This window comes from Microcaecilia unicolor, chromosome 2 (genome assembly GCF_901765095.1).
Source record: "Microcaecilia unicolor chromosome 2, aMicUni1.1, whole genome shotgun sequence".
Taxonomy (NCBI): Eukaryota; Metazoa; Chordata; class Amphibia; order Gymnophiona; family Siphonopidae; genus Microcaecilia; species Microcaecilia unicolor.
In genome coordinates, this window is record NC_044032.1 from 617,310,550 (window position 1) to 617,331,203 (window position 20,654).

General features: G+C 41.8%; 1 protein-coding gene across 3 annotated transcripts in view; it reads right to left on the reverse strand.

The window, feature by feature from the left end:
* The window catches only part of DCLK2 (doublecortin like kinase 2), a 341,471-nt gene that overhangs the window by 284,892 nt on the left and 35,925 nt on the right, over positions 1-20,654 (reverse strand). For all 3 annotated transcript variants that reach the window (XR_003940738.1, XM_030191660.1, XM_030191659.1), the window contains exon 2: positions 13,540-13,874. Coding sequence is in view for 2 of the 3 variants with exons in the window: in XM_030191660.1 (XP_030047520.1) it covers positions 13,540-13,874 (335 nt within the window). In the remaining variant the exon portion in view is untranslated. The remainder of the gene's footprint in view (positions 1-13,539; positions 13,875-20,654) is intronic.

Consider the following 20,654-nt stretch of genomic DNA (forward strand, 5'->3'; position numbering starts at 1 on the left):
AAGAGAAATACTCATTTGACAGCAAAATGTTTCATGGGTTTCAACTAGCTGTTAAAACAGACCATAAATCCCAGAATGCAATTAGGAGTACAAGTTTTTGTTTGGGGCGAAGCATATTAACAGTGCTGCTGATGTGCTTTAATCAAGCATATCTCCTTTACTATTAGCCTGATGCCAACATCATGCCAATATCCACTAGTGTGATACAGGTGCTAACAAGCCAAGTTGCAAATTCTCTATTTACCAATTAAAGCTACAGCTAATACTGTAATATTTTTAATTTGTACTATGCACTTCTAGAAGACTAAGGCAGTTCGGATTTCCAATTTACTGTTTAATGTTATGTCTCATCAACAGATATTCTACTGTTCCCATATCAAACCACAAATCAATTGCTTCAGACAAGGAACAAAGGATTTCATTTAAGTCATAACCTCTGGAGAGAGTTCACATGTTACTATGGAGCAGAGAGGACACAGAAGACACTGATCCCGGGCTGCCCCACTTTAACAAATTTATCTGCTTTTTAAACTCAGCATCAGCTTGGTTGGTAATGTAAGTGGACAGAACATCTTTTTATAAACACACTTGCCATTTGGAGATCCCTACGGGGGTGAAACTGCCCCGCAGAGACGAAGGTAAAACTTGCCTTACTGAGAGCAAGATGGCGGATCAGACAGGACCAGGGTTGCCAGATGGGCGGTTTTCCTGCCCAATTGGGCGGTTTTCCGCAACCCACCGCGGGAAACTTTTGCCCACGGCGGGTTGCGGTTTTTTGGGCTCGTTTTCTTTTTTCTGTGCGGGTTTTGGGCGGTTTTTCGGCCGGCGGGGGGTGGGGCTAATGGCGACAGAGGCGGGGTTTGTGACGTTTTGGGTGGGGTTTGTTGACGTATTGGGCGGGGTGATGACGGTGGGGGCGGGGTGATGACGGAAGGGGTGGGGCTGACGACAGGGGTGGGGTGTGTGCGGTTTTTGGGCGGGTTTTGAGCGGTTGTGTGTGGGAATTTTTTTTTTTAATATATATATGGCAACCCTGGACAGGACCCCTCCCTCCCTCCCCCAGTGCCAACGGTGAGTTTGGAATGGACCTCCGATTACAAAATGAACAGCAGTAGAGTAGAGGAGTGGCCTAGTGGTTAGAGCCCTGGTCTTGACATCCAGAGGTGGCCAGTTCAAATCCCACTGCTGTTCCTTGTGAGCCCTCCAGGGACAGAAAAATACCCAGTGCAACGGAATGTAAAACACCTTGAGCTAATATTGAAAAGCTGTGAGCGAAATCCAAATAAATAAATAAATAAATAAATAAATAAATAAATAAATAAATATCAAGGTGAGACTAAAATCCAACACTCTATGCATGCGGCTACTTTATAAATGGAATGAGTGGAACAACATGATCAATGGCTTGCTAGCTCCTTTTAAACATGAGAAATTTATAGTGTGTTGTATCCTGACACCATTGGAGTTTGTTCCCACAGTGATTTAATGGTTATGACCCCAGTTGCATGGTTAGCCTATATATTTATCTTCTAACTGATGATTGAAGTGCAGGTGTAACATTACGATGACCGAACTGCTAGTTTCAGACAGCAACACTGGCTGTCACAGATATGCAACTGAATGGTGTGGACCTGATGCTCCTGCTCAGACTGAATCACTATTGTTGGCTACTTGTAATGTATATGTTCACCTATGAAGAGAAATTAATGTAATGGGCAGTTGAAAGGGGGGGGGGGGGAGGGTGAGATACAATCAAAAGCTACTGATACAAACATCAGGAATTACAAAAAGGAAAGAAAAAACTAACTACTATATAACATCATTACTTAGCAAACTTAAATACGTTTTAAAAGCTTTACAAATGGAATGACCGAAGGTCATTCTACAGGAAGATTATTCCATAACTGAACAGCTAAAAAGAATCAAACATATAAACGGCAAGTGACCGTACTCACTTGCAAATGCGCAGTACAGACTTCCCTCTCTGTCCCGCCCTCGCGTCAAGATGTCATGACGTCAGAGGGCGGAACAGAGAGGGAAACGGAGTCGAATTGTCGGACGCTGCCACCTGGAAAGGAACATCGCGCGAAACAACTCCACTCATTATTTTATAGACCTCTATCATAACTCCCCTCAGCCACCTTTTCTCCAAGCTGAAGAGACCCTAGCCACTTTAGCCTTTCCTCATAGGGAAGTCGTCCGATCCCCTTTATCATTTTTGTCGCCCTTCTCTGCACCTTTTCTAATTCCACTATATCTTTTTTGAGATTCGGCGACCAGAATTGAACACAATATTCGAGGTGAGGTCGCACCATGGAGCGATACAAAGGCATTATAACATCCTCATTTTTGATTTCCATTCCTTTCCTAATAATACTTAACATTCTATTTGCTTTCTTAACCGCAGCAGCACACTGAGCAGAAGGTTTCAACGTATCAACGACGACACCTAGATCTCTTTCTTAGTCTGTGACTCCTAACGTGGAACCCTGCATGACGTAGCTATAATTCGGGTTCCTCTTTCCCACATGCATCACTTTGTACTTGCTCACATTAAACGTCATCTGCCATTTAGACGCCCAGTCTCCCAGTCTCGTAAGGTCCTCTTGTAATTTTTCTCAATCCTCCCGCGATTTAACCACTTTGAATAACTTTGTGTCATCAGCAAATTTAATTACCTCACTAGTTACTCCCATCTCTAGGTCATTTATAAATATGTTAAAAAGCAGCGGTCCCAGCACAGACCCCTGGGGAACCCCACTAACTACCCTTCTCCATTGAGAAAACTGACCATTTAACCCTATTCTCTGTTTTCTATCTTTTAACCAGTTTTTAATCCACAATAGAACACTACCTCCTATCTCATGATTCTCCAATTTCCTCTGGAGTCTTTCATGAGGTACTTTGTCAAACGCCTTCTGAAAATCCAGATACACAAATGTCAACCAGCTCACCTTTATCCACATGTTTGCTCACTGATTGAAGATTTCCGTGCACTAAATCCATGTTGACTTTGTCTCATTAATCCATGCTTTTGAATATGCTCTGTAATTTTGTTCTTTATTATAGTCTCTACCATTTTGCCCGGCACCGGTCTATAATTTCCTGCATCTCCTCTGGAACCTTTTAAAAAAAAAAAATCGGCATTACATTGGCCACCCTCTAATCTTCCGGTACCACGCTCGATTTTAAGGATAAATTACATATTACTAACAATAGCTCCGCAAGCTCATTTTTCAGTTCTATCAGTACTCGGGGATGAATGCCATCCAGTCCAGGAGATTTGCTACTCTTCAGTTTGTAGAATTGCCCCATTACATCCTCCAGGTTTACAAAGAATTCATTAAGTTTCTCCGACTCGTCAGCTTCGAATACCATTTCTGGCACCGCTATCCCACCCAAATCTTCCTTGGTGAAGACCAAAGCAAAGAATTTAATCTCTCCGCTACGGCTTTGTCTTCTCTGATTGCCCCTTTTACTCCTCGGTCATCTAGTCGTCCAACCGATTCTTTTGCTGGCTTCCTGCTTTTTAATATGCGTTTTTGCCTTCAATGCAATCTCTTTTTCGAAGTCCCTCTTAGCCTTCCTTATCAGCGCTTTGCATTTGACTTGACATTCCTTATGCTATTTCTTATTATTTTCAGTCGGTTCCTTAGAGGATTTTCTTTTAGCTCTAATAGCTTCCTTCACCTCACTTTTTAACCACGCCGGCTGTCGTTTGGTCTTCCGTCCTCCTTTTTTAATACACAGAATATATTTGGCCTGGGCTTCCAGGATGGTGTTTTGAACAGCATCCACGCCTGATGTAAATTTTTGACCCTCGCAACCGCTCCTCTAAGTTTGTTTTTTCACCGTTCTCATTTTATCATAGTCTCCTTTTTTAAAGTTAAACGCTAATGTATTTGATTTCCTATCCAGCTTATAATCGAAAGAGAAAAACGCCTATATTGCGACCCAAATCGGGAGATGGGCGTCTTTCTCACATGGGCGCCCAAATCGGTATAATCGAAAGCCGATTTTGGGCGTTTCCAACTGCAATCCGTCGCGGAACAGGTAAAGTTGACGGGGGCGTGTTGGAGGCGTGGTGAAGGCGGAACTGGGGCGTGGTTATCGGCCGAGGAGAGATGGGCATCTTTAGCTGATAATCGAAAAAAAAAGGCGTTTTTACCGCGATTTTGGATCACTTTTTTTGGACCCTTTTTTTTCACGAACAGGTCCCAAAAAAGTGCCCCAACTGACCAGATGATCACTGGAGGGAATTGGGGATGACCTCCCCGGACTCCCCCAGTGGTCAGTAACCCCCTCCCACCAAAAAAAACCCACTTTACAAACTCTATTTCCAGCCTCTATGCCAGCCTCAAATGCCGTACCCACCTCCATTACAGCAGAATGTGTTCTATCCTGTGACAGCCTTTCCCTGGTTCTGATGTGGTTCTCGGGTGAGTGTGACACCTTTTCTGTTATGCGCACTGCAGAGTCACATCAGCAATGCATTGTGGTGAGTGTAGGGTATTGGGCTCCATGATTCCACTAGCTTGTGGCAAATGCTCACGATGTTGGTAGGTGGTAGGCTCTACTCCCATGGTGCTTTTCCCCCTGCTTACTGGGTCAGAGTGTGCCCTGTTTTGTTTCCGGTAGTCCATGAGGTAGTGGCCATTTTTGTAAGCCAGTTTTAGATCCCTTTCACGTGTTAGCCACGCTACAGAACTTAGTTCTTACCTTGAATGTGGCTGAAAGAGGGCATTGGACAGCATTCTGCCAGCTCTGACCTACTGCTCATCTCAGTACCAGGGAGACTCGTTGCCAGTGGGGCACAACCTCTGATCTGCAGTTAACTGTGAGTAAGCGTACTTATTCCAATAAAGGACGTTTTCGGAGAGATTAGTCTTTTAGGTGTCAACTGGTGTGCCAATGTTATATAGCAATATATCCAAATAGGGGACACAGTACAATTCCCAGAGCCAAACTTCACAATTTATTTCAAAAAAGCTCCAGTATTAATTCAAAAAACTTTTAATTATTCTAATTATATTAAATTAAAACAAGTCTCTCTAATCTTTATCTCTAACTTCTTATCCTGTGCTGCACTAATCAATATCTACAACGGCACTGAAAGCGGCATTCATATGGAATTATATGCACGTTACAATCACACAACAATCTTAAATGATATCATGATACTTAGTCTCTGTAAAACAGTGGTTAACGCCTCGCTTTCCGCGTGACCGCTGTGTTGTAGTCAGTCAATTGTATTTGTCCCAAATGTGCCGCTGTTCAGTTCAAGCAAGAACACTCCATAAGCTGTTCATATTCACATATCCCGTTGTGCAGCATTATACAGGAATTTAAGAAGCCAGTGAAGCACTCCTTAATCAACTTCTGGTGTGTTCAATATATATCGGTTCCCCAATGCTGATCCGCATTTCACTAGATCTTCCTCAGGAGGAACCACCATTATATCTACAATAATTTAACAATAACCTCATTACAACCATCACCATCCTCCATGTTTTAAACCTAATATTACAATATGCTTTAAATAAATACTCTTTCACATACCTCTATTCGGCTACACGCCGGTTAAAGGCTCCCTCAGGCTTGGACCTCATGCCGCCGCATCAGGAGTTACTGCGTCAAACGTCATTTCGTAATTTAAAGGGCTAGATATAAGGCACCTCCCTATTAATTAAAGAAACAGGCCTCATACCCACTCAACTTCCAAATTGAGGCCATTGGGAGTAACCGTACCCCATGAAAAAATGAATCGCTGCTCCATAACTAACAACCTAGCACTAACGTCCCCGCTTCTATTAGAGCAGGGAAGATGCGCTATTACCACACATCAAAGTTGATTCATTGAATGACCCAATAACGACCAATGTGCTACCAAAGGATTTTCTTTCTTACCATGTTTAATATTACTGATATGCTCTGCTAGTCTGTTCTTCAACTGTCTCTTAGTGTGTCCTATATAGTATAAATTGCATGGACAAATAATACAGTAAACCACACAATCAGTATTACACATGGTCTTATGTCTTAAAATATGATCCCTGTTAGAATGGGGAATAGGAATAGTCGAGGTGTCCAACTGGTAAGAACAGTATACACACCTACCACATGAAGAGTGTCTACCAATCGCTAAATTCCTATTAGGTCTCTTAAGTAATTCACCCAAATTAGCCTGACGTCTGTACGCTACTCTAGGGGCCTCGCTAAACTCAGGATGTACCGCAAGCACCTGCCAATATTTATGGATTATGGCGTTAATCCTAGATGCCTTTGAAGAATAAGGAATGACGCAGGCCAGGGGACTACAGGGGGACTTAGGTCCCATGGATAACAACCATGGACGATGAGCATATAGGGCCCTTTTATACGCTCTTTTGAGGATCCCCATGGGGTACCCTCGGTTCAAGAACCTCTCAATCATGATGCTGGCCTGTCTCTTAAATTCGATTGTTGATGAACACAATCGACGTAACCGTAACAATTGCCCGACCGGAACACCATTTCTAAGTGCTCTATGATGAAAACTTTGATAATGTAACAGGGTGTTACGGTCGGTAGGTTTTTGGTAAATGGAAGTAGAGAACTCTCCCTCTTGGGTTCTCATAATTTTAATATCCAAAAATTCTAGCTCAGCATCATTGATTCTAAAGGTAAACTTAATGTTAATATCCACCGAATTCAGGTACTCAATGAAGGTCCGCAATTCACGCAAAGAGCCCCGCCAAAATAATATGACATCGTCAATGAATCTCTTCCACATGACCACTTTGCTAATCCATGGAGATGTATAAACATACCTCTCCTCAAACCGGGTCATATAGAGGCAAGCCAATGAGGGCGCTACCGACGCCCCCATCGCTACCCCTTTGATCTGCCTATAAAATTTGCCATCAAATTCAAAATAATTTTGGCTTACAACCAAAGATATAAGCTGTACTAACACCTTGATCTTAGACTCCGGTATGTGGATCTTAGCGAAGTGGTCTTTGGCCAATTGTATAGCCTCACCCTGAGGTATATTTGTAAAGAGAGCGGTAACATCAAGGCCCACCATATAAAAATCATCACCCAACTGGGGCTTCATTCCCTCCAATAGCTTAATAAAGTGCATAGAATCCCTAACATATGACTCTGCCTGTTTTACCAGAGGGTTAAGTAGCATGTCAATATATTTGGCTATTGGCTCCAACACAGAGTCCCAGGTAGATACTATGGGCCGCCCCGGCGGATTCTCCAGTGATTTATGGATCTTTGGAACAAAATGAATGCAGGGAATTTTTGGACAAGGATGGCACAAAAATTTCTGTTCCGTTCTAGTAAAAATTCCATCCATAGTAGCCGTATTTACACAGTCCATAATCACATCCTGTAACCTTTTGGTAGGATCATGCTCTATCAAACTGTAATATTGCGTTTGTCCCAAATGACTGTAAGCCTCCTGCATATATTTTTCTCGATCCATAGCAGAGCATATCAGTAATATTAAACATGGTAAGAAAGAAAATCCTTTGGTAGCACATTGGTCGTTATTGGGTCATTCAATGAATCAACTTTGATGTGTGGTAATAGCGCATCTTCCCTGCTCTAATAGAAGCGGGGACGTTAGTGCTAGGTTGTTAGTTATGGAGCAGCGATTCATTTTTTCATGGGGTACGGTTACTCCCAATGGCCTCAATTTGGAAGTTGAGTGGGTATGAGGCCTGTTTCTTTAATTAATAGGGAGGTGCCTTATATCTAGCCCTTTAAATTATGAAATGACGTTTGACGCAGTAACTCCTGATGCGGCGGCATGAGGTCCAAGCCTGAGGGAGCCTTTAACCGGCGTGTAGCCGAATAGAGGTATGTGAAAGAGTATTTATTTAAAGCATATTGTAATATTAGGTTTAAAACATGGAGGATGGTGAAGGTTATAATGAGGTTATTGTTAAATTATTGTAGATATAATGGTGGTTCCTCCTGAGGAAGATCTAGTGAAATGCGGATCAGCATTGGGGAACCGATATATATTGAACACACCAGAAGTTGATTAAGGAGTGCTTCACTGGCTTCTTAAATTCCTGTATAATGCTGCACAACGGGATATGTGAATATGAACAGCTTATGGAGTGTTCTTGCTTGAACTGAACAGCGGCACATTTGGGACAAATACAATTGACTGACTACAACACAGCGGTCACGCGGAAAGCGTGGCGTTAACCACTGTTTTACAGAGACTAAGTATCATGATATCATTTAAGATTGTTGTGTGATTGTAACGTGCATATAATTCCATATGAATGCCGCTTTCAGTGCCGTTGTAGATATTGATTAGTGCAGCACAGGATAAGAAGTTAGAGATAAAGATTAGAGAGACTTGTTTTAATTTAATATAATTAGAATAATTAAAAGTTTTTTGAATTAATACTGGAGCTTTTTTGAAATAAAATGTTATATAGCAGCCACATGTCCTAGAGGCCTGCGTGTATGCAGGTCCCTGGAGCACTTTTAGTGGGTACCGCAGTGCACTTCAGCCAGGCAGACCCAGGCCCATCCCCCCCTACCTGTAACACTTGTGCTGGTAAATGGGAGGTCTGCAAAACCCACTGTACCCACATGTAGGTGCCCCCTTCACCCCTAAGAGCTTTGGTAGTGTTGTACATTTGTGGGTACTGGGTTTTGGGGGAGGGGGGTTGGGGGCTCAGCACCCGTGGTAAGGGAGCTATGCATGTGGGAGCATTGTCTGAAGTCCACCGCACTGACCTCTAGGGTGCCCAGTTGGTGTCCTGCATGTCAGGGGGGCGAGTGTACTACAAATTGTGGCCCCTCCCATGACCAAATGGCTTGGATTAGGATGTTTTTGAGCTGGGCGTTTTTAGTTTCCATTATCGTTAAAAAACAAACAAACGCCCAGCTGAAAAATGTCCATTTTTTCAAAAATAAATACTGTCTGTCCCACCTCTTCACGTACCCGTTTTCAGACAGACTCCCATGGAGATAGGCGTTCGCGTTCGATTATGCCCCTCCACGTCTACTTACTTCAAAGCTAATATCAAATCCGATCATATTATGATCACTGTTATCAAGCGGCCCCAGCACCATTACCTCTCGCACCAGATCATGCGCTCCACTAAGGACTAGGTCTAGAATTTTTCCTTCTCTCATCGGCTCCTGTACCAGCTGCTCCATAACGTTGTCCTTGACTTCAAGGAATTTTACCTCCCTAGCATGCCCCGATGTTACATTTACCCAGTCAATATCGGCGTAACTGAAATCACCCATTATTATTGTGTTGCCCAGTTTGTTTGCGTCCCTAATTTCCTTTAACATTTCTGCATCCGTCTGTTCATCCTGGCCAGGTGGACGGTAGTACACTCCTATCACTATCCTTTTCCCCTTTACACATGGAATTTCAATCCACAGTGATTCCAATAAGTGTTTTGTTTCCTGCAGAAATTTCAATCTATTTGATTCAAGGCTCTCATTAATATACAATGCTACCCCATAGCATCCATCAAGGGTTTCCAGGCCTCACTCTGGTGTAGGCACTTCTTTCTGGCAGATGATTGCTTTACCTTAAGGTGAGGCTTGCAGCCAGGCATTCAGAAGTAGAGCTTTGAGCAAGAGAGCAAGGTGTAAGAACAAAATCAACTCTTCTGTTGCTAGCTGCTCTGCTCTCAACCCTAAATCCCCCCAGTATCTGTTCTCCTGCCCCCTTCCATATACACGGTTGGGAAGCAGGCTGATTTGTAAAGGCTTCTCACATCAGGAGGAATATGCCGGGTGAGGTTAAATGCAAAGTGTTCACCATTTGTTGGGGTGGGAATGTTATTTATAACACAAAGGACTCACATTTAAAAACACATATCTGGGCTACAGTATGGAGCAAAAACGGCATCAGCTTTTGGTTTGGGCTAAATAACAGGATTTATATTTTTGGTTGCCCATTTTACATCAGTTATGAAAATGCTTTGTGTGTCTCTCCCACAGCACATTCGATTGTTTTAATGAGACAAGGTGGGATAACGTTAACAGTTAATATTTCAAAAATGCAAAGATCTTATAACTGATGAGTTTCTACTGGTGGTGGAGAGAACTTGCTTTCAAATCCTTAAGTTCTAGTAAAGTAGAATGCTTAACTGATCACAGGGCGCCAGTGTGACATTCACGCAGTTGATTTAACTGTCATTTCTTTTTATATTTCACTTATAACAGTGCCGTTTTACAGTATCAGGTGCCAATGAAATAAGCTTGCATTAGAACAGTGTGCTGACATTTATTTATTGAGGATTAACTGCCTTTGGTGTCCTTTTACTTAGGCATGCTAACAAATTAGTGTGCATTAAGTGCCATGCAACCTATAGGTAAACAATGGGTTGTATAGTTTTTAGCATGCCTTGGTAAAAAGAACTCCCTTTAAGGAGGTGTATAGCTTGATATACAGCTTACAATTCTGTTAGGCTTGTTTAGGAAGCTGTGCTCTAAACACCTACCACAGCTGTCCCATTCTCTTGTTACTGGGGGCCTCAAAAAAGAAAAAAAAACTGCTACCATCAGCAGACTGTTCCAGAGCAGGACATTTTAGAGAAAGAACGGAGTGGGAAATGAATAATGGCTCTTCAAGGACAAATCACAGAACACCCACACATTGATCAAACACTCTATTTTAAATCTTTTTTATTGAAGAAATCCATATACAAACAAAATGCAATACATTCTCAAGATTCATAACTTTTTGAAAACAAATCCAACTTTTGTTGTCTGTCCCTCCCTCCCTTCTGTCCCTCTCACCACCCTCAACACAATTGCAAAAACTACTAACTCAACCCCACCCTCCTCCCATCCCTATCCCTAGAAAGGCACAACTCAACCGTTCCTTTGCCCCAAAGGGCCTGTGCTCTTATGACACCCCCCTGAGGTTTCCTGTGGGGAAAATGACAACTACCCCCTTCCTTCCCTCCTCCATGTTACTGGCCACTCAAATAAGCTAAGCTGGTGGAATGCAAGGCAATTCTGTGGAGATTAACTTATCATAAACCATTTAAGACTCTTGCTCCGAGGGGGCAGATAGTCCAAGTAGATCGAACACTTTATTGAGACTCAACACTGCACCGTGTTTCAGCTAAAAGTGCCTGCCTCAGGAGTCTAGTGTGGTACAAAGTGATGGAAATTCAATATGCCCCAGGCTGCAGTAAACTGGTCTTTACAAATACCTTTTAGGAAATGTCTTATTAAAAATAGTCCAAATAGATGCACTGTCAGCAATGCGTTTCGAGTCTCAATAAAGAGTTGTTTAATCAACTTTTGGGTGTTCCATGGCTTGTCCTTGAAGAGCTGTTAACCATTTCCCACTCGATTCTGTGTGCTCCATTGTAGGATTCCCGGTTTCCTTATACTCTTGTGGATTTTGTGCAGGACATTTTAGAGACACTTCAAAGTGGTGAGAAGAGGATGTCCACATCATTAGAACACCCATCATATGCAGAGAAAATTTATAACAAGTCCACATTTTTTTTTTGCAAATTGGAATGTAAATGAGAGGTGTTTAGAACAAAGACTTATTATGGAATGTATTTCTTTTTTTTTTTTTAAGCTTGCAACTTCACCATCAGAGCTCAGAGACTCATATGTGCAAAGATGGGAGTAGTGGTCATCCTCATTAAGTAGGGCACCCAGTTCTGAACACCTCCCCCCCTTATATTTTTTTACCCTGTGTGCGTGCTCCCCCCTTCTTCCTATCAATTTTTGTAGTTCCTTTCCTTTATAATGTTTTTAAATTACTGTAAACTGCTGAGAACTGCCAGTTAGTCATGGTGGTATAGCAAATTTTAATAAACCATAAACCACATCAATAGCATACCAAGGGAGGAGCAGTGGGGGGCAGTCCGACCCGGGTGTGAGCCGCAAGGAGGTGCATGGAGCGAGTACGCGGCTGTTGGCTCTGCCAGTCCCCTGCCCCCTCTATTGTTATTTCCTGTTCCGGGGCAGGGGACTGGCAGAGCAGACAGCCATGAGCCTGCTCCCCTCTATTGTTACTTCCTGTTCCGGGGCAGGGGACTGGAAGAGCAGACCGCTGCGAGGCTGCTCCATGCACCCCCTTGCTGTTTAGGATTGCACAACCTCTTAGCAATTTGAGACGTGATAAAAATGGATGTTCCTCTAACTGACCATTGGAGATTAGCATGTCATAAGGTAGGACGACTTGTGTCTTGTAGTCCTGCAATAAATAATATATTAGAGAGAGGAGGAGATAGTTCAGCAGAATTGATTAGGAGAGCACAGCACCTGATATTTAAACAGAATACTGAACCCTTTGGGTTAATAAAAGTTGATTAGTCTTTTGTATAATTAACCCATCACAGATGGTTCTATGTATTTAAGGTACTAAGCTCTGCGATGATCCAACTTCCGACAGTTGGCTTCCGGTTTGAGGTCCTGCTGGTCTAGACTCCTAGCCCGGAAGGGTCTATGCAAAAATGTTACTTTTAAGGTATGTTAATATAAATGGAATCATGGGGTGGTGGATATAATTTTGTGATAGCAATGTTAAAGAGATTTGTGTCTTAGGTTTAGTCTCCTGAGGACGACTTGATTGGTGAAACATGAAGGCATGTAGAGACTAAATGAACATGTGGAGCACTGATTACAAACCTCTGGTTTGGAGTTTCCAACTTGCCTATGGAACTTTGAACTTTCAGCTTATATAAATTATAAATCCCATTGAATTTAGTAGAATAAGTTTTACAACTGAGGACGCTTAAGGACACATGATGATCGCTCAATCGCAGCATGCAAGTACTGGCAATTCAAATGAAAGAACAATGACTGAATTATATTTGATAATTGGGAATTATTGCCTTCAGCCTGTCGTTTTTCATGACTATTTCTATCTAACTAATTATAAGGGTAATTTATAGAAGCAAGAACAATTTATAGAAATAAAGGATAACTCCATTAGTTTGGATTGGGCTATAAAATGAATGTTTTAAGATATGAAAAAAATATATATTTTTTATATAGGATAACAGTTCTTTCAGTGATTATAGTTAATGCATATTCATTAGGGATATCCTGAAAACCACACTGATTTGAAGCTCTTTCAGGTTTGCAGTTTGCCACATCCATGTAGAGAGATTGGGCCAACTTCAATTAACTTGGGATTCACTGAAATATACAAGCTGAACTTGGGTACCTAAATATTTGCACTCAACTGTATATTTTTAAGTTTCTATAGAATTATCCTCAGGCTAACCACCAGGTATTTCTACTAGATAATACATTTCATGCACTGCCTCCCCTGGGTTGCCAGCAATCCTACTAGTACTGCCAAAACCAGAGAGCTCATGGTGCAACAGTCGATTCCAGCTCCATCACACTAGAATTTATTTCTGTCACTGGGCCATCAGATTAGCAAGTCGTTTATAGCTTACCATTTCACCAGCACGAGGAAGGAGCAAAGACACAACATTCCATCAAAGACAGTACAGTTTCCTAATTGTTTGCTATATCATAAGGAACCCCCTCTCTCAAATTCGAAGAGACTCATCATACCTGCTTTCCGTCCAACGTGCGCAACCGCTTCACAACACCCGAATCTAGTTTGATGGCATCCGTTATGTCCGTTAGCACCTGTTCAAAGGAATGGGCAGTCTTTTTGTTGAGGAGGATTCTCACAGCTTTCCGGGGCCTGACTCCACTCCGAATGACAGTCACCAGCTTCGGCTTGATAAAATCTTTACTTTCCTTCACTTCAGTTTTCAAAGGTGACAGAGAGAACACGGACCGGGTAGATCCGGCCTTCACATTCACGGACCAGTTAGGATTAACGTTCTTCATGTAGTCAACTTTGCGGTACGGTTCATTGGATGCACATACGTAACTCTCACCTGTAAGGCAAAATAAAAAAGGTGATGAACTAAAAGCAACATGAATAACCTAGTTATTACAGTTTTGAGCTATGACAAGTAGTGCAATGCTAAGCACTGAAGGAAAAGGGATGTAAATGAACAGTACTTTCTTTCATATAGCATGGATTAGAGAACAGAGGCAGTGTTGCCGTCATCATTAGCAAAGTAGCACGAAGGGCTGTGAAGTTGGTACATCAAATCTCTACTATAATAAAAGGCACCTTCAACGTTCTGAAGCTGACTCCATGGCATCAAGTGAAGGGTTCGTTAGGATCGTCGCTCTGTCACCATCTCTGTCGGCCCCGCCCTCGCGCCTCTGATAGGTCCGCCGCCCTCGACGTCATCATGTTTTGACGTCGAGGGCGGCGGACCTATCAGAGGCACGAGGGCGGGGCCGACAGAGATGGTGACAGAGCGACGAACATGAAGGAAAAAAAAAAAACCCTTCACTTCAGCCACAGAGTCAGCTTCACCACGTTGCAGGTGGGTGGCTGGAGGGCAGGGAAAGAGAGGGGGCAACTACCCTGGAACAGGGAGGGAGGGAGAGAGGGAGGGCAACGACGCTGGAACTAACTTGGAGGGGGGCCAGACGGACACAGAAACTGGGACGGAGGGAGGGAGGGGGGACAGCGGACACTGGAACTTGGAGGGGGGGGGGCGGACCCTGGAACTTGGAGGGGGACCAGGCGGACCCAGAAACTGGGATGGAGGGAGGGGGGACCATGAAACTGGGGGAGAGGGGGGGGAAACGACCCTGGAACTGGGTGGGTGGGGAGGGAGGGAGAGCGGACACTGGACCTTGCAGGGGGGGGCGGACCCTGAAACTGGGGAGGGAGGGGGCCCCTGGCACACACTCATTCTCACACACACACTCTCTCACACAGTCTCACTCTCTCTGTCACACACACTCACACATTCACTCTGTCACACACACTCACTCTCACACACACGCTGTAAAACACACACACACTCCGAGGAAAACCTTGCTAGCGCCTGTTTCATTTCTGTCAGAAACGGGCTTTTTTTCCTAGTATAATGTAAGAATAGCCATACTGGGTCAGACCGATGGTCCATCTAGCCCAGTAACCTGCTTTCAACGGTAGCCAATCCAAGTCACAAGTACCTGGTAGAAACCCCAATAGTAGAACCATTCCACGCTACCAATCCCAGGGTAAGCAGTGGCTTCCCCATGTCTATCTCCTACTGATAGTAGGCTTTTTTTTTTTGTTTTGATCTAAAGAACTAAACATCATTTACCAGTACTTTAGATCCAGAACAAAATGCAAAATGATAAAATACCCATGCACGATAATATTTATGGTACATAAGTTTTTATTTTGAAGCTGGAGTAAGAGTTGGTACATTTCTACTGACTCAAGATTCCACAGTCCGGGTAGCAAACAGGGGCAAACACGAATACAAAATTCACAAAAAGAAAGAAAGAAAGAAAGAAAGAAAGAAAGAAAGAAAGAAAGAAAGAAAGAAAGAAAGAAAGAAAGAAAGAAAGAAAGAGAAATGCACAGCACCACCATGCTCAAGAATACCAATTTATTCTTGTGTAGGAAACATGGAAAAACCCTCCCACCCCCTTTCAAAATAAATAAATAAATAAATAAATAAATAAAGAGGCTGCTGTGGATAGAAGGCAGATAAAAGACTGCACTAAATAGAAGTTCAACTTTGGTCTGTCCCAGTGTGGCAATACTTATGTACTTATTATAAATGCTCCCAGCATATTTGACTAGCCTGCAGACACTGGGCAAATCCAAACCAGATTTATAAGAACACAGATACGTCATCCAGATTTTTCAAACAAATCTGAAAGCCATTTCTATCATCAGGAACCAACAAAAAGGATTTCAATTTTCACCTGTTGGCCAAGGATTTTCAGTCAGGTTTTAAAAATACAAATACCTGGCAAGATCCCCAAAAAAGTACAAAACATTTTATACTGCTTATCCCAGAAATAGTGGATTTCCCCCAAGTCCATTTAATAATGGTCTATGGACTTTTCCTTTAGGAAGCCATCCAAACCTTTTTTAAACTCCGCTAAGCTAACCACCTTTACCACATTCTCTGGTAACGAATTCCAAAGTTTAATTAGATGTTGAGTGAAGAAAAATTCTCTCGGATTCGTTTTAAATTTACTACATTGTAGCTTCATCGCATGCCCCCCTAGTCCTAGTATTTTTGGAAAGCGTAAACAAACGCTTCACATCTATCCGTTCAACTCCACTCATTATTTTATAGACCTCTATTATATCTTCCCTCAGCTGCCTTTTCTCCAAGCTGAAGAGCCCTAGCCATTTTAGCGTTTCTTCATAGGGATCCCCTTTATCATTTTCGTGTCCTTCTCTAATTCCACTATATCTTTTTTGAGATGCGGCGACCATTTGTTATTATTTTTTTCTTCAGACAAACATGCATTATTGCTGTTACCTCCTGTTGCAGATACTTGTTCTGGTTGAAGAAAAAGAAAAACAGGGAATTAAAAAAATAAAAATAAACCCACAACACACACCACAAAAAAGGCACAAAATCCTCTCTCAACTAATCCTTCTACGCCGCCCCAGATCTGCCAAAAAATTTCCTATGCACACATCAAAAGCCATCGTTTCCTTCTGTGGATTGAGCGGAATACTTAATGATTACATTACATTTTAATGCAATGTATAGCCGAACGAGTTAACATCTGCATGCAACCCCTTTCTCACTGCTTGACCAGCAACATGTGCACAAAACCTGTGTGGTATTGTGGTTAGGTATGTGGTAGCTTTCTGCATGGACTCCTGAAGCAGTTGTGATTGACAGCTCCAAGATGCCCTTATTCTGCTTGGCCACAGTAACCATCTCTTTATTAGTACAGTAACATCAAAACACCCAAAATTCACCGTTGCTCATTAAATTCAATCCCTCTAGTTAGAAGTTAATTTAAAGTCAGGAACTGTTTTGTATAAGTTACCCTTGTAGACTGCATCAATTTGCATTTCACTACCATCAGAGTGTGTGTTTGTGTATTTATTATGTGTAATTATTTATTTTACTATAAGAATAGGATTTGTCTGGCTAAGAAGGGAATTGAAGATTAAAATATGGAAAGGAAAAAAAAACCCACATTGTCTCTCAATTTATTGGGAGACAAATTCCAATCCTTCCTAATTAAGCCTTCCCAGTCTGAAAAGAATTCAGAGGAAACTAGCATCTGTCTCTGAATACCAAAACTGTGCCAAATGTAAACAGTACTATTTAAGCAAAAAATGTTTAAATCCTTGCCAATGAGCTGAGCAAATTACAGATGTAAGCCATTTATACACACGTCATGTAATACAGTATTAAAACCAGATATTTACTGAATAAAAAGTTTTTAAAGAGAGGCTGCAACAGCTACAAAAATCTACTGCTCCTGAGAATTATCATCCTTATATTGCCGTTTCTCAAACTTTCTCTCTAATGAACACTTCACGTTACCTCCTTTTGCTTTAAACACCTCACCTCCCTCCAAAAAGGTGTTTCAGACAGGAGACATACTAGCACCCAAAATATTTCTGCATTTTTATTAGACTGCAACCACTAAAATCTATTGAGAGGTGTTTCAAAATTGAAAGCGGTGATGACACTGAAGAGCACGTGCTGATACCCGAAACTGTAACCCTTCACTTCAGGATGTCAGTTTTTGGAGTAAACGGGCAAAGATCACAAAGGACAAGATAAAACAAGAGAGCAGACCAAAAAAAAAAAAAAGTAACACACTTTTTTCTGAATTAAAATCGTAAAAAGACCCAACATAGCCATGTTGTGCACAGGTTACATCAGGGGTGGAAGTACACACAAGTGAATGAGAAACCACCAACTTTTCCCAAACACTTTTCAGTCATCATAAATTGCAACCAACAGGATCGGTATCTTTCCTTTAATATATAAACCCCGGTGGCAAAGTAAAAAAAAAAATACACAGAGATGTTACTTATGTCACAGTTTGTAGACAATGAGGCATATTTTCAAAGCACTTTGGGAGGCTAAGTTCCATAGGTTTCTATGGAACTTTGGGAGGCTAAGTGCTTTGAAAATATGCCTCTTTATGTTCCTCAGTTAAATTTAACACTAGTGATGGAATTTCACATTAAGAATGTCCTTCCACTGATATATTCCTTAACGATACTTTGATTTTGTCTCGTATAACTCTTCACAATGTAATCCATAACCGAATTGTAACAAACTGTATTTCCATCATTCATAATGTATTGTAAGCCACACTGAGCCCGCAAAAAGGTGGGAAAATGTGGGATACAAATGCAATAAATAAATAAATATTAACATATTTAAATTTTTCCATAAAACTAAAACAGATGCCAATAATATATTTCAATTACAATCTTGGCAACAGTGCATTCAAAGTTCAGGAACACTCTCATAAGTACAGTATAGTCTCGATTATCTGACAGACCTATCCAACATATCCGGGTGACATCATCGCATTGCCATTAAGAAGTATGTAGGTTCTCTTGTGCTTTCTGGTTTCACACACTGCTGGTCAGTGCTAACAAACATTTTATTAGACACCCTATGCCTGTTCTTTATGCATAAAGTCTGTTTTTCTGTGCATTTTTTTTAAAGGGGTTACCATTGTTTTCAGTATTATCTGACTTTTCACTTATCCAAAAATGGCTCGGTCCCATTTATGTAGGATAAATCGAATCTATACTGTATTTCCCAGATTAAATATTTAATTTGTTGCTCTAACTTATTAACTGAACTGATTCAACTAAAACTAGACACTTTAAATTTCTTTTTACATTTGTTTTACAGGTTCCAGAGATAAATCTCTCTCAAAACTCTCAGGGTTCATTTTACAAAGTGGCGCTACCAATTAGCGTGTGCTGAATGCGAAGAGGCCCATGGGAACTGAATGGGCTTCTGCACATTCAGCGTGCTGATAAATCGGTAGCACCACTTTTGTAAAAGGAGCCCTTAACCAGGTTAGGCTTTACTACTTTCCTCTCTATCTTTTTCCATTTCTCTCTTCTAGGTCTGTCTCTTTTCTATCTCCGTGTGCACAATTTTGTCTATTTTTTCAGTCACTTATTGTTTCTTCAAAGCCGGCCTACACAAGAGAGACCTGGGAAGAGAAAACAGAATAATCTCTGAGGGACATCTCACAGTTCAATCCTCTGATCCTATTTTAAACTAACCATAAAAAGAAGCCTAGTTCCCTGTGAACGTTCTCTCTTTTACTTGTGTCCTATTTCTTTGTGCTTCAATTGGTGAATATTTATCTCCTTTTAAAAATTTGTCTATTCCAGCCCTGCATTTCATTCACACAATATACTCATTTTCACTCACTTTACAACTCAAACGTTTTAAGCAAACTTGTCATACATGTCAAAAATTGTATTTGTAATGCTTGAATTTCAGAACGATACTCTTGGAATGCAGAAATCCAAAGGAGATGTACCAGGTAGGAGGAGAGAGTGTTAAGCACAACTCAGGAGAGGGATCTTTGAGTGAAAGTGTCTGAGGATCTCAAGGTGACGAAACAATGAAACAAGGCGGTGGATATGGCCAGAAAGATGCTAGGCTGCATAGAGAAGGGTAGAACCAGCAGAAGAAAGGAGGTGTTGATGCCCTGTACCAGTCATTGCTGAGGCCCCACTTGGGGTATTGTGTTCAGTTTTGGAGGCTGTATCTTGCTAAGGACGTAAAGAGACGTGAAGCGATTTCAGAGAAAAGGTGACTAAAATGGTACAGGGTTTGCGTCGGAGACATAGGAGGAGAGACTCGAGGACCTGAACATGTATACCCTGGAGGAAAGGAGAAACAGGGGTGATATGATACTGATACAGGCATTCAAATATCTGAAAGGCATTAACCTACAAACAATGGAAATGTGGTAGAACTAGAGGACACGAATTGAGGTTGCAGGGTGGTTGACTCATGAATAAAGTCAGGAAGTACTTTTTCACAGAGGGTGGTAGATACCTGGTATGCCCTCTCACAGGAAGTGGAGATGAAAATGGTAACAGAATTTTAAAAAAAGTGTGGGATATACACAAAGGAATCCTGTATAAAAGGCACGGAACCAAAGAAGATTAGTGGTGATTAGATGGCACCACCTGTAATTGGAAACCAAAGTCGGTGCTGAAGTATTTATGTTTTGGCCTAGTTTATCATTTACCTCCCCACCCCATCCCCACCGTTTACTAAGCCACATGGCAATGCTGACACAGCCCATTCAAAGCAAATGGTCTGTGTTGGCACGGCTTAGTAAACAAGGGGTTTAATGTGGACTAACATGGCTTCCACACTATTTCACCCTACATTTAAAGATAAAATTATTTCTACCTTTGTTCTCTGGACATTTAATTTTTCTAATTGTAGGTGGTAGGCACTGGTTACTGTTTTCCCATCTTCTCTTAACTTTTTCCAGGGTTTCCTATCCATTTCTTATTTTTCTCTCTCCTTGTATCTTCACTTCTTCCACATACATCTCAGACTGATATTTTCTTTCCAGCTTTCTTCTATTCTACTGTCTCAGCTCTCCATCTCTTTCCCTCACCCTGGCCCTCCCATTCTGCTTCTATTATTTTCAAGTCTTTCATTAACTCTTCCCCCTGTCATGTAGCATCTCCTCTCCATGTTTTTCTCTCCCCTAGCCATACAATCTCATCTATATCTTTTTCCTCTCCCCAGTCATGCCGCATCTCCTCTCCCTCCACCCAATCATGCAGCATCTCCTCTCTCTTCCTCCATCCAGAATCTGTT